Source organism: Hylobates moloch, unplaced genomic scaffold (assembly GCF_009828535.3).
Source record: "Hylobates moloch isolate HMO894 unplaced genomic scaffold, HMol_V3 SCAFFOLD_10, whole genome shotgun sequence".
In the NCBI taxonomy this organism is placed as follows: Eukaryota; Metazoa; Chordata; class Mammalia; order Primates; family Hylobatidae; genus Hylobates; species Hylobates moloch.
In genome coordinates, this window is record NW_026652285.1 from 95,346,403 (window position 1) to 95,360,602 (window position 14,200).

Consider the following 14,200-nt stretch of genomic DNA (forward strand, 5'->3'; position numbering starts at 1 on the left):
CTCCAGGGTAACCCCCTTGAATACTTGCTAACTAGACAAGAACATTTTTAAACTGCGATGCTCATAAATAAAGACCCTCACTCAAGACAGAAACAATGTGGAGTTCACAAAGCTGTGATCTGCAGAGAAAGCTCTAACAATGCCAACTAAAGCTTGGACCAATCTTCTGTATCTTCAAAACAGGAGAGATGTGATGGATTTTCTGAATAAAAACTCCGATTTACTATTGCACTGGTTCTCAACCCGTTTTCAATGCTGCAACATCTGAGGATGAGGAATATGATCATTCTCATAAGAAACAAGATTCATGAAAGGAACAGAAAGGGGGTGAGGTGGGTGAAAAAGCCACTAGTATGTCTGATTCTGATAATTCTAGATGTAAGAGTAACGATGTTTACTATACTAACAGCAGAAATACAGATTAAATTCTAAAACAACATAAAAAATTGAAATGGGAACTTTATTAATATTCTAATAAACTACAAGTATAGTTAGCCAGAAAGCCCATTAATGAGCTTTCCACTTTGTAAAGCTTTATTCCATGCTTAATACATAAAGCTATATTCCACTGTCCTTCCTCCAAATGATCACAAAAGGATTTTTTTAAAAGGGAGGGAAAGGTAAATAGATTCAACCCTATGAAAGACCAGAAAATGTTTCTCCATCAAAATTGAAAGTGGAAAAGCCAAGTATATTCTGTCACTTTAAAAACCATATATTAAGACAAAATGATAAAATGGTGTCCCCAAAATTAATACAGGAGAATGTGCCAATCAGTAAAATAAATTTGAGTGTCAAGAATAGTACTAAAAAATCAGAGATGGTTTTGAGGGTCAGTTGGTGAATATGAAAGAAAATGATCTAGTAACAAAGCTAATAAAAACAAACTTAGAATTCATACATCTTGAAAAAAAGACCCGTTTTAAAAGATATACAAATAAAAGAAACTAAATTTTAAAAAGTGAGTGGTGGAGGGGAGCATTCAACAATTACCAAGTTTGGACCTATGGGCCAACATCTATTTCTGTGACATTGATATGAAGACAAACTAATATAAAATTATCAAAAGCTGTAATTTAATTGGACCACAGACAATATGCATCTGAAACTGAAGATGATCACAGACTCCCAATCAGTGATGCAATGAGTCCTTGGTAAGGCTGGCAGGGCAGGTCCTAGAATGACCAGAACCCCAGAATGGTTACCTTCATCCCTGAGGAGCCTTCAGCCTTCAGCAGCATCCTCCAGGGAACATGCCAACATCATATTTTTCTAAATGCATCCCAGTATAAAGAAGGTTTGGAGACAAGAAATGAACAGTGATTTCCCATTAACAGAACAAAGAGTTGGCAAATTAACTGAGTCTTCAGTTTTAAAAATTAGTATCTATGAAAGTCTCTCGTTGATAAGAAAGTCTCTTAGTCTCTAGAAAGTATCTAGTCTAAGCTGTTTTCAACCTTCCAATTATTTTCTGCATTATACCAACCCTTCAAAGAACTTTATAATGGTGAGACCTAGTCTGGAAAAAATGAAAATTCTCAGCAAGATACAATGGAAAAGTTTAAGATGGTACCTTAATGGCCATCTTAATTTGATAAATATATCCTGAGTACAAATCACCAGAAGTTTGCTTTAACTGTGATGAATTAGTCTTTGACCAAAAGTAGCAGTACTCATTTTGTCTGTGTCTATCCTATTAGCTATTAGCAATTCTGGTTAATAACTTTTTCAGAGTCACTACCTATTTCACCTTTTCACAAATTCACCTAGAGGTGCAGTTAAACTGTACTCACCTGAATCTGAATAGGAAGATTATCTTTGACTGTATTTAACAGGGTCTCTGTGGGTTTGTCTTTGCACATTAAAACCAGCTCCAAGTCCATATCATCTTTAATCAGCAAGCCTTTTGCAACCAGGCCAATCCTCATTACACCACACAATGTCCGACCACCTTGATCCCTAAAAATAAAAGTCTGCATGATTACTTTCACAACCTATTTCCCAAATTATAACTTAATCATCACTTGGCTTCCTGAATATCCTTATGAACTGATAAGGGAGTATGTAAATCCAGACATCCAAGTATCTACAAAATTAAGTCTCAGATTTGAGGCTTAGAAAGTATCTATCTTCCCTCAAGGTGTCAATGGGGAATGTATTTTATACTATAGAGCTTGTAATTCTTTACTATATTTATATTGCTTAAGAAAACTCAAAAATACTGTATTCTCTTAAGTATTTTTTCAAATTGTTCTTTTTAAATTTCCTTCTGGCCAGGTGCAGTGGCTCATGCCTGTAATCCCAACACTTTGGGAGGTAAAGGCAGGAGGATCATTTGAGCCCAGTAGTTCAAGACCAACCTGGGCAACACAGTAACACCCTGTTGCCACAAAAAATGTAAAACAATTAGCCAGGTGCAGTGGCATGCACCCGTAGTGCCAGCTATTCAGGAAGCAATGGAGAGAGGACTGTTTGAGCCCAGGATGTTGAGGCTGCACAGAACCATGTTTGCACCACTGCACTCCAGCCTGGGCGACAGAATGAGATCCTGTCTCAAAAAATAAAAATAAACTTCCTCCTGTTTTAGTAGTAATTAGGCAATTTGTGAGGAACATGAATACCACTGTATATTGAGAAAGAACATCAGCACAGAAATCTAAAAGACATGGATTCTACTCGTAATGCCTGCTGACTCAGTATCCACAACAGTAAAATGACTATTGGCTAGATGAGCTAAAGTTCCTCCCAATGATATCATTCTAAAGTGCCGCCCTTTGTATATCAGCTTATGGGGAAAGCAGAAAAATGTGATAAAAGTATAGAGCTAAGGAAGGAAAGATAAACTGCCAGCATATGCATTCCAAATCCAGGAGTAGCTAAAAGAGCAAACACTCAAAGAACATCAAGTCATGAATGGTGCATAAGAAAAGTGCTCATCTATCCTTGATTTTAATTCTAAAAGTTTCTTATTGGTTCATTTCCCTTAATCACAAATGAAAACATTAACTAAGCTTAACCATCTTTCAACAAATAAGCAAGTGTTTGAGTATGGCAAACATATTACAGGAGTTACAGTCTCTCCTGCTCCTGAGGCTTACTCTGTAGTTAAGCAACAAAAGCAGTAAGTTTAAGTGCCCTATTTAAAAGGGGAAGAGAAAGTAACAGCTGAGCACGAACAGGTGTCACATATTCTCATTTAAATCTCACCACAAGCCTCCACTTGGAAGACAAGAAATGTGAGCCTCAGAAAAGTTAATTGTTCAAATTCACCAAGAAAGTAAAATGGCAAAGCCTAAATTCAAACATAAGTTGTTTTGACCACAACATTCAGGTCCCTTACATTATATGATTGCTTCCCAAGTTCAGAAAAGGGAGAGGTCAAAATTAGAGATGTCAAGCAAGGCAAACTGAAAGTCTGACTTCAGCAGAATCTTGATCTACCTAGATGGGAAACAGTCACTCTAGCTATAAGCAAAGAATCAGCAGAGTTGGGCAAGAATCAGCAGAGTTGAGAATAAAATGGAAAGGGAGAAGGGAGAGAAACAAACTGTGGCAGTGGAAACTAGAAAGGAAGTTATAAATAATCCAGCCACGGGTTCAGTGCCTGGCACACTTATAGAGATTTAATAAACATTAAATCAATGAAAAATGATAAAGGTGGTATAAATATAGAAATAAAAAGCATTTTAAAGCAGGTGACCAAGTGTAGGCAATTGTCTGATATTAACAATAGACAATCAGTCATCTTTGATTTCTTATTCCTCTGTATCCTTGTCCTGTCATTCTTCCAAATCTAATATTGTAATGGTTTATAAATTATACCTCTATAATCACCATCAAACTTGCAAACCAGTTTCTTCAGGCTTTTATTACCTCTAACGTAGACAACCTCAACAACCTCCTCCTTACTGGCCTTTCTGACCTCTGTCATCTCCAAAGTACCGTATACAGCAACCAGAATAATCTTCCAAAGGCACTGATTGAATAACACTCTACCTACTATTTCATTGGTGTCCCATTGAACACTTGAACACTTACCATATTGGAAAGCAATTTAGAAAATGACATCGCTTCCTGGTTCAAATACTGGCTCTGCTACTTACTGTGTGACATTGGACAAATTTCATTGGACTTCTTTTGAGCCTGCTTCCTCATTTGTAAAACAGGAATAATACCTTTCTCACAGAGTGGTAGTGAGAATATATGTAACAAACTTTGGCCAGAGCCCAACAGATATTAACAGCTCAATAAACAACAGTTATTATTCCTTTAACAGTTCTATACTTTCTCATACCTAGATCGGTGCTGAGATTTATTTTTTTCTTTCACTTTCACCACCTGCCAAAACCCTACCCCCATCCATCCTCTGAGCCTATTCCAAGTGCTACCTCCTTCATGGAGCTTTTGCAGATTTCCAGAACCAGCACATCATCGTCTCTCCCTGCTCCGTACTTTCACATGTTATTCACAGGAAAATGAAGCATAGATGCTAAGAAAACTGGATCTGGAGTCAGAGAAACTTGAATATGAATTCTGGCTCAACCACACATATTTACTAAGTAGACTTAAACAAGTTAAAGTTTGTTAATGATTCTGAGTCACTCTTTTTTTTTTATAAGCGAGTTTAGAGCACAGGAAATTTCACAAGTAAAACAGGAGTGGAGAAAGGAAGATAATAATATTAGAGACTGGTAGATTTGTTGCAAGATAGGAAAAGTACTGTGGTACAATAGTTGGCACTCAATAAATAGTAGCTATTATTAGCTCAGTTATTAAATTCTAAACCATAATTATGATATACTTGGTCTTATCAGCCCACAGGTAGAAGACAGCATGATTGAGCAGAAAATCAATTCCTAATTCAAACAGTTCTGAATTTGAATTTAAAAATTGGAACATAGCAGTTATTGTAAAGCAAGCAACCCAATGTATCTGAATTTACTATATGTGAATTTCTTAAAATTAAAAACAGAATTCTAATATTCCTAATAATACATATTTTAGGACCTTGTATAAGTTATTTGACTTTTGAATCCGTTTTTGAAAAGGTAAAGCATTAAGTTAAATTAAGACAGCATAGGCAAAAGCTGCCTAATAGTGCCTGGCAATGGAAAATACTTAATTGCTTAATAAATACAAGCTACCCCCCACCCATCTCTGTGTCCTTCAGAGTGGTTAACACTCATCAGGTGCACAATATATGTTTATTACCAGAACACAACTCTGTTCTTGGAAGACATGCTAGCCTCTGATATAAGAATAGAATCATTCTGCACTCCTTGAGTTCCACCACATGGCAAGGATCATAGGCAAGGGCTCACCCAGGGACTGTTCCACAAAACGGAGACTATATATAGACAACCAAGAGCATTCACACAGAGAAGTATAAAATCCAGGGGGGCATGGTGGCTCATGTCTGTAATCCCAGGACTTTGGGAGGCCAAGGCAGGAGGATAGCTTGAGGTCAGGAATTCGAGACCAGATTGGGCAATGTAGCAACTCTGTCTCTCCAAACAAAATTCTTTTTTTTAAATTAGCCAGGCACGATGGCACACACTCATAGTCCTACCTATTCAAGAGGCTGATGTAGGAGGATCACTTGAGCCCAGGAGTTCAAGGCTACAATAAGCTATGATCACAGCACTATGCTCCAACCTGGGCAACAGAGCACCCTATCTCTAAAAAAATAAAAATAAAAATAAAACTTCAAATAAAAGTGTGCAGCATATTATCCCGTACAAGTCTTTAAATCACAGACCTCATCCAGTTAAGCAAGTCTATAGGAGTGCTTTCCAAAATAATGCCAGGCTTGAGAAGAAACAAAATTAGAAAATGTATTAAAAAGACATAAACTTCACTGCAATGTATACTTAAAATCAGTAAAAATAGCAAATCTTATGTTATATATTTTACCACAATAAAAAAAGTTTTTAACACGACATAAACATGTAGCAAAGTGCAATTTAAATCTGGAATACATGACTATTTAACTTGCACAAGAGCTGAGATACATATAGAACTAAATAATTAGATAACATTACTAATGAATGTGAACTCCAAATCTAACAGTAACATTTGTACAGACATCATATATGAGAAAAATTACACTACATTTCCAAGAGCCTTCAAACTGACAAGGCTATGACCAGACACGATGTATAAACTGCCTGTAAATAGTTTAAAAAATTATGCTCTTCAGCAATAAAACTGACACACTGATTATCTTTCATCTGAAGATAAAAAAGGTTATACTATCTTTCAGTGAAGAAAATCCATTTATCAATACTTTCCTACTATTATTTATTTATCACATTGATTTAAAGTTAAAAGCTGCAAAAATTCTGTAACCTCTTTCACTTACAAATTACAGCCAAAGCAATGTTTCTATTCACACAGTATAGTCAAATGAGCTCCATCTTTCAAAGTTAGACACTTATTCCAACCATAGTGACAACTGCTCAAAACAGTAACTTTAAGCTTAGCCTGGCATAAAAAGATTAATGATCTAACTCCAGGTACCATTTCAGTTTCACTAATCTATTATTGTCACACTTAGAATATGCTACTATAATTGTTGAAGGGTGTGGGTCCCATTAGATCTTTATCCAATCCACAAATATATAAAGAGCAGTTATGATATGAAAGACACTGCTAAATTCCTGGGAATCAGTGAGGTAGAAACAGTCAAAAATACCTTTAAAACATATTTTCCTACACTCTTTCTTCTACACAAGGATTTTTAAATGCCTTACAAAAATGATATTTTATGATCTCCCCAGAGATCAAAAACACTACTATTTATTTCAAAGTTTAGGAGGCTGAATCAACACAGGAAAAAGATCATAACTTTCAAACATAATGATTTTAAAGGACTTGGTGTTCTCTCAAAAGGGATCCTAAACAGGTCCATTTTCCTTCTCTGGCTCTAATCTTTATTCTTTTCTTGCTTTCCTTTCAAATTTAACTCAGAAAATCTCTATGTAACATTTACTTCCTTGGTTATAGTCTCATAGATGCTTAAGACAAAATCCAAAAAACAGCATAACACACACTCAATCCAGCAGACCTTAGAGCTTTGCTGTGCACTCTAGCACAGCGTCCCAGAGGTCAGTCCACACTCACTTGGAATAGTTTTCTCCGGCCTCATCTTTCTTCACTTCTGTCTCACCCTCTGTTTTTGTGCCTTTATTTGTTTCATCCAACCAATCTGAGACATGTTTAAGAGCACATTCAACAGTAGATACCATATTCTGAACAGCTTCAAGTTCCTCCGGAGACGGATAGATTGTTGAATGTTTCACCATAACATGGCGATCATCATTAGCAAAAGATCGAATAGATCTCTGTTAGAAGGAGAATGAAAACAATTACTTCAACAAAGGAAACATCACCTGAAAAAGATGATATACAACTATATCTTTAGCCAGCCCATAGCACTGATTGTCTACTGTGAAACAGTTAATACTGAAACAAGAAAAAACTGCTCAAGAGTGGGAAGTAAAATCCCATTCTATTGAACTCCTCACCAGAAAATAAGAGATCTTCGTTCATGTTTTGGTAAGGTTCACCTCAGTCACTCTTGGCATTATTTATAAATAATGTTATCTTGGCCAGGCACGGGGGCACATGCCTGTAATCCCAGCACTTTGGGAGACCGAGGTGGGCAGATCACTTGAGGTCAGGAGTTTGAGGCCAGCCTGGCTGACATAGTAAAACCCCGTCTCTACTAAAAATAAAAAAATTAGCCGGGTGTCGTGGCATGCACCTATAGTCCCAGCTACTGAGGAGTCAAAGGTTGCAGTGAGCCGAGATCACGCCACTGCATTCCAGCCTGGGCGACAGTGAACTCTGTCTCTAAATAAATAAATAAATGAATAAAGTCATCTTTTAGCTGAACCTACACATTCTGAATACTACTTCAACAAATGTCATCCACATCACACATCATCTGCAAGAATTAGATACTTCTTAGCTTCAAGAGAGTCCCAGAAATGCAGGATGGTGAGTGACTCATAAACTGCCAAAGACTTCTAACCTTTCCAAACTGCCAAAGACTTCCAACCTTAGAAAATTGAGATTTCAGGGCTGGGCATGGTGGCTCATGCCTATAATCCCAGCACTTTGGGAGGCTAAGGTGGGAGGATCACTTGAAGGCCAGAAGCTGGAGACCAGCCTGGGTAATGTAGCAAGATCCAATCTCCCCAAAACATAAAAAAAAATTAGCTGGACATGGTAGCGGGCACCTATAGTCCTAGCCACTCAGGAGGCTGAGGCAGGAGGATCCTTAGAGCCCAGGAGTTCGAGGTTAAGTGAGCTACCACTGTGTCACTGCACTCCAACCTGGGCAACAGAGTAAGACCCAGGTCTCTATTTAAATTTTAGAATTTAGGATTTCATAATATAGAATAATACAAAATAAAAAGTTATCTGTGAACACTATAAGAAAACTATAAAAAACATTAAAATAGTGTTCACTATTTGACATTCAAACCTTTGGTGCAAGGCCTTTAATTTTTTAAATAGACTAGTGGGAGACATTCCAAATGCAGAGTGGGAAAAATACATACTGCAAAATGACAAGTTAATTTACAAATGCATTATATTCTCAATCAAAATCTCCTCAGGATTGATTTACTTAAATCTCAACAAAAATCATTTTAAAGCTCATTTGGGGAAAAGCATAAGTAAGAGTATCAAGAAATACTCTACAAAGATCGATGGGTAGTACCATTAACTAAAATGAAATATCAAATCAGTGGAACAGACCAGCACCCAGAAAATGAATGAATTTCATGAAAATCTAACAGAGTAGATTCTATACACTCATGAGTCACACATCCAAAAACCTTTAAATTTTTCCAAATTTGCAAATATCACGAAGACACTTATACCGATACACAGCAAAATGAACAAGGATAACTTAGTGAGTTTTCCATAAAGCCTAAAATATTCCATTTAAAAGCTGGTTATACTGTCTTTACTTACATGAAATTATGTGTTAGTATATAGTAAATATTTTATTTTGAAGTCCATCGTAAACTAAAACATTCTCAATTTTTTATGAACAGTCTTGCCTCTTTTGTTCTTGTTTGAATATCTATGTTTAAAAATCACATTATTTTTGGATAATAGTAAGTTAACACTATAGTGTCACTGTCCTCTATAAAGCAAAGAAAACTTTGGTTGAAAAGGTAATCATCTGAAAACCTCTATCATTATATAAAAAGAGCTAAAATAGATTATAAAGGTTTTCTTTTTCTCAATAAAAATCACCTGTCTAGATGTCTTTCTTGCTCAACATCCACAACCAGTTTTCCAACTGGTGCAGTTTGCCACAAAGAAACAAATTTTTTAAACACTTAGTGAGACATATTCATCTATCCCGAAGTAAGTACTAGAGAACAAAAGAGCCATAGAGTTGGAAACACTAGGCTGTTAGCTAGGCTCATGTACTTGCTAAATTACCTAGTCCTGCACACCGGCCACACCTGAGTAAAACTGCATATTGCTACATTACATAAACATTTGTCATTTATCACACAAATAATACAGACTGCCAATGTTAAATCTAAAAATGTTACATCTAACATTCTACTGGATATGACAGGATAAGCATTATGAAACAACAGTGACAGGCCGGGCACGGTGGCTCACGCCTGTAATCCCAGCACTGTGGGAGGCCAAGGCAGGCGGATCACCTGAGGTCGGGAGTTCGAGACCAGTCTGACCAACATGAAGAAACCTCATCTCTACTAAAAATATAAATTTAGCCAGGCATGGTGGTACATGCCTGTAATCCCAGCTACTTGGGAGGCTGAGGCAGGAGAATTGCTTGAACCCAGGAGGCGGAGGTTGCAGCGAGCTGAGATCACGCCATTGCACTCTAGCCTGGGCAACAAGAGCAAAACTTCGTCTCAAAAAAAACAGTAACAGGAAAAATTGAAGAAATGCAGAGAAATCTTATTTACTCAAATAAGCTCTAAACAGATTTTAAGTATTAAAAAAATAAATCAGACTGGGCACAGTGGCTCACGCCTGTAATCCCAACACTTTGGGAGGCCGAGGCAGGTGGATCATCAGAGGTCAAGGAGTTCAAGACCAGCCTGGCCAACATGGTGAAACCCTATCTCTACTAAAAATACAAAAACTAGCCAGGTACGGTGGTACACCCCTGCAGTCCCAGCTACTCAGGAGGCTGAGGCAGGAGAATCACTTGAACCCGGGAGGCAGAGGTTGCAGTGAGCTGAGATCATGCCATTGCACTCCAGCCTGGGCAACAGAGTGAGACTCCGTTTAAAAAAAAAAAAAAAGACAAAAAACTGAATCAGAAGAACCATACAGAAAGAGAAAATTCTCACTGCAATCTGAGATCTAAAAAGCAAGTAATAAGAGAAACCAGAAAATACTCATTAATTAAATTATATAAAAACACAAAATTTATACACCAGAAAATCTAAGCTGAATTTAAAAAGAATAAACTAAGGAAGACATCATCCACTCTGACAAATAATAAAGCATTTCTTTTAGTTGTAAGAATATCAAGACTATAAGAAATGAGCAGAATGAGAGGTAAATAATTCACATGGTAAGATATAAAAGAATCAGTGTGGTTTTTTCACATTTCACCACATAACTAAAACGACAGGGAAAATCCCAAGTTAACATTTGTTCCCACAATCTAGATCTAAAATATCAGAATTTCTTCTCTAAGGAGTCAGCTGATTAAGTTATAATCCTTGGCACAAATATTTTTAAAAGCAAGTAACATTTAAAGAAACACCACCAGGCTGGGCACGGTGCCTCATGCCTATAATCCCAGCACTTTGGAAGGCTAAGGAAGCAGCAGGATTCCTTGAGCTAAGGCGTTCCAGACCAGCCTGGGCAACAAAGCAAAACCCTTCTCTACAAAAAAATTTTAAAATTTGCCAGATGTGGTGGCATGCGCCTATAAGGCCAAGCTACTTGGGAGGCTGGAGGCAGGAAGATCCTTTGAGCCCAAGGAGTTGGAGTTTGCAGTGAGCTATGATCATGTCACTGCACTCCAGCCTGCACGACAGAGCAAGATCCTGTCTCAAAAAAAAAAAAAAAAATCAAAAAAATCACCACCAACAGACCAGCTAAACAACATATTCCAAATAATCATCCTGGTGATTAATATTTTCTGCTTTTTCTCTCACTGGTAATGTGTTTTTAAAATCTTGGCCAGGCACAGTGGCTGATGCTTGTAATCCCAGTACTTTGGGAGGCTAAGGTGGATGGATCACCTGAGGTCAGTTCGAGACCAACCTGGCCAATATGGCGAAACCCCATCTCTACTAAAAATACAAAAAATTAGCTGGGCATGGTGGCGGGCACCTATAATCCTAGCTACTCAGGAGGCTAAGGCAGGGAGAATTGCTTGAACCTGGGAGATGGAGGTTGCAGTGAGCCAAGATTGTGCCATTGCATTCCAGCCCGGACGACAGGGTGAGGCTCCGTCTTTAAAAAAAAAAAAAAAAAAAAAGAAAGAAACCTTTTCTCGCTTATACTTAGGAGAAAAAAATTCACATAATACCTTCCAGAACTCATAATACTAAGGGAAAAAAAATCAGCACATTTTACCAATTAAAAGCCTAGGCACCAGAGACTATGAGCTCGTCTAACATCACAAATTCAATTTAAGTCTGAACTCTTCCCAAAAAGCAAGGTTTCTTTGATTCTCAATTCAGTGTCCCTACTATACTCAGCACTTGACCCTACTATTTTAAAAGTATGTAAAAGAGGTGGCTTTTTCAGTTAAACATTCACACATATAATAAACTTCTACATCATTCATATCACTAATTAAAGGACTGGTTCAGAATTTTTAATTTCCACCAGAAAAAAACTGAACTTAAAAACCTAGCTATTTGTATCAGTTTGCTAACACCAGTTTTATTAGAAAATATTATTTATGAGCATTTCCTCCTTTGTTTTTATAATTCATGGCCTACAGGCTCATGGGGCCCTACCTTGTGGTTTATAGGGCTTGTAATAAATCTGAATTCATTCGCTTTGAATAGTAGAGTGCCATCTTTATATGATACACTAAAGCCAGAAATTAACACCATTGTTTTTCATTTGCCCTCACTGTTAACATTTCCAATTTTAAATTACTAGAGTCTTTTGTAACTAAATTATGAAAATATCCACAATAACCTACCATGGTTTTCTATAGTATTTTAGCTTCTTTTTCCGATCCTTTCCCCTCTTTCTTGTCGTCTTCACTAGACACTGTTTTGTGTAACAATACCTCCTCATAAGCCTGAGTCCCCTGACAGCTCAGTGTCAATATAGCAAATATGTCTGAAGGCTTTTCTCTGGAACACACCTGCAAGAGAAGAGGAAAACAACTTCAAAAATGCTTATTTACTATTGGCCTCCAATCTGAGTGTGCAGCCCATAAACATGTTCCTGATTAAAAAGAAATAAACTCAATAGAGGAAAATTCCCTCAGTTCAAACAAAAAGCTAACACATCTTTCGAAGGCCTGGGCCCAGAAGCCTAGGTGATACGGCCAGAAAAGCAAGCCTCCTGTAGCTACAATGCGGCAGCTGGCTGACTAGCACTCCATGAGATAAATACATTTGCAAAGAGATTCAGTCAAGAAGCACCACCTGAAAGAGTAATACTACCACTGATGGCAACAAGTTGCAGTTAACCATCAGATTTTCAATTAGAAATTGGCATTACACAGACCCATCTGAAAATATAACAATACCAATGATTATTCCATGATGCTTTTACATTGGATACTGCCATTAAAGAGTACATGTTGGCACAATGTTTGTTCTTTAATTTTTTTCAGCCTAAAATTCAGAATGCTTTTTTGGCTCTACTTCCTAACTCCCAAAAGACCCTATTTATCCCTGGGCCTGTATGCACTGCTATGCCAGACTCCTGAATATTCACTAGATCCTGACTTCATTACTCCTGGATGTCCCTCACCAGATTTCCACAGTGTTATTTCTATCCAGAGGCCTAATCATTGTTACCTATTTTGTTCCACCTTTATGAGATTTTATTCTAGACAGAGTAAAAGTAAACTTTTCTGAGCACTGATGAAATACTTATAAACCCAGCTACAAGAAAAGGAGAAAAAAATTAAAAAAAAAAAAAAAAACAGAACATCAAAATACAGCACATGCTTTAACTATGTGGCTATAAGAGGACATAATTTACATACCATATATCATATAAACTCACAAAGAAAATAACTTTCTCTTCATTTAAATATCTTTCCTTTAAATTAAATTTCCTTTTAATAAGGAAACACCCTATTGTCAGTAACAGTTTCTTAATATTACCAGTTAGGCCAAGTGAGGTGACTCATGCCTGTAATCCCAGTGCTTTGAGAGGCCAAGACAGGAGGATTGCTTGAAGCCAGAAGTTCGAGACCAGACTGGGCAACAGAGCGATACCCTATCTCTTTAAAAAAATGATACTATTTAACAGAAGAGATTCTAATAAATGGGACTTACTTTATTATTACTCATATCGCATTAAGGAAGCAATGCACAAGTGCTGCAATTCATGGGATCCTTTTGGACAACCAAAAAACAGGGATAAAATATGATCCCACAGTAAGAGATATCTCAAAAATGCTCCATCTAAATAACATAATACTAAATATAATACTAAAATTATACCTTTCATATAAAGACCTTACTATGTAACTAAAGTCTTCAGCATCTCCCATTCCCAACACTACTCCATTCTAAGGGATTCGGCTAGTCACTATTTAGCTGTGAATCCAGCAGCCAAAAAGGATTGCTATGTGTTCCGTCAACAACTGAAACAAAGTACACAAGCTTTCTTTATATTAGTGAAGCCAGTTCTAGACCATCCTGGCTAACATGGTGAAAATAACAATACAAATTAACAATACAAAAACTAAAAATGCAAAAAAATTAGCCGGGCATGGTGGCAGGCGCCTGTAGTCCCAGCTACTCGGGAGGCTGAGACAGGAGAATGGTGTGAACCCGGGAGGTGGAGCTTGCAGTCAGCCAAGATCATGCCACTACACTCCAGCCTGGGCGAAAAAGCAAGACTCCGTCTCAGAAAAGAAAAAAAAAAAAAAAAAATGTAGAGCCAGCCAGGCGTGGTGGCTCATGCCTGTAATCCCAGCACTTTGGGAGGCTGAGGCCAGGAGGATCACTTGAGCCTAGGAGTTCAAGACCAG

General features: G+C 37.3%; 1 protein-coding gene across 9 annotated transcripts in view; it reads right to left on the bottom strand.

Annotated features, from left to right (window-relative positions):
* Positions 1-14,200, bottom strand: part of STRBP (spermatid perinuclear RNA binding protein) — a 148,393-nt gene that overhangs the window by 50,929 nt on the left and 83,264 nt on the right. For all 9 annotated transcript variants that reach the window (XR_004249943.2, XM_032165087.2, XM_058445193.1 and 6 more), the window contains exons 2-4: positions 12,182-12,349; positions 7,123-7,343; positions 1,794-1,959 (exon numbers count right to left, since the gene is read on the bottom strand). Coding sequence is in view for 8 of the 9 variants with exons in the window: in XM_032165087.2 (XP_032020978.1) it covers positions 1,794-1,959; positions 7,123-7,343; positions 12,182-12,184 (390 nt within the window). In the remaining variant the exon portion in view is untranslated. The remainder of the gene's footprint in view (positions 1-1,793; positions 1,960-7,122; positions 7,344-12,181; positions 12,350-14,200) is intronic.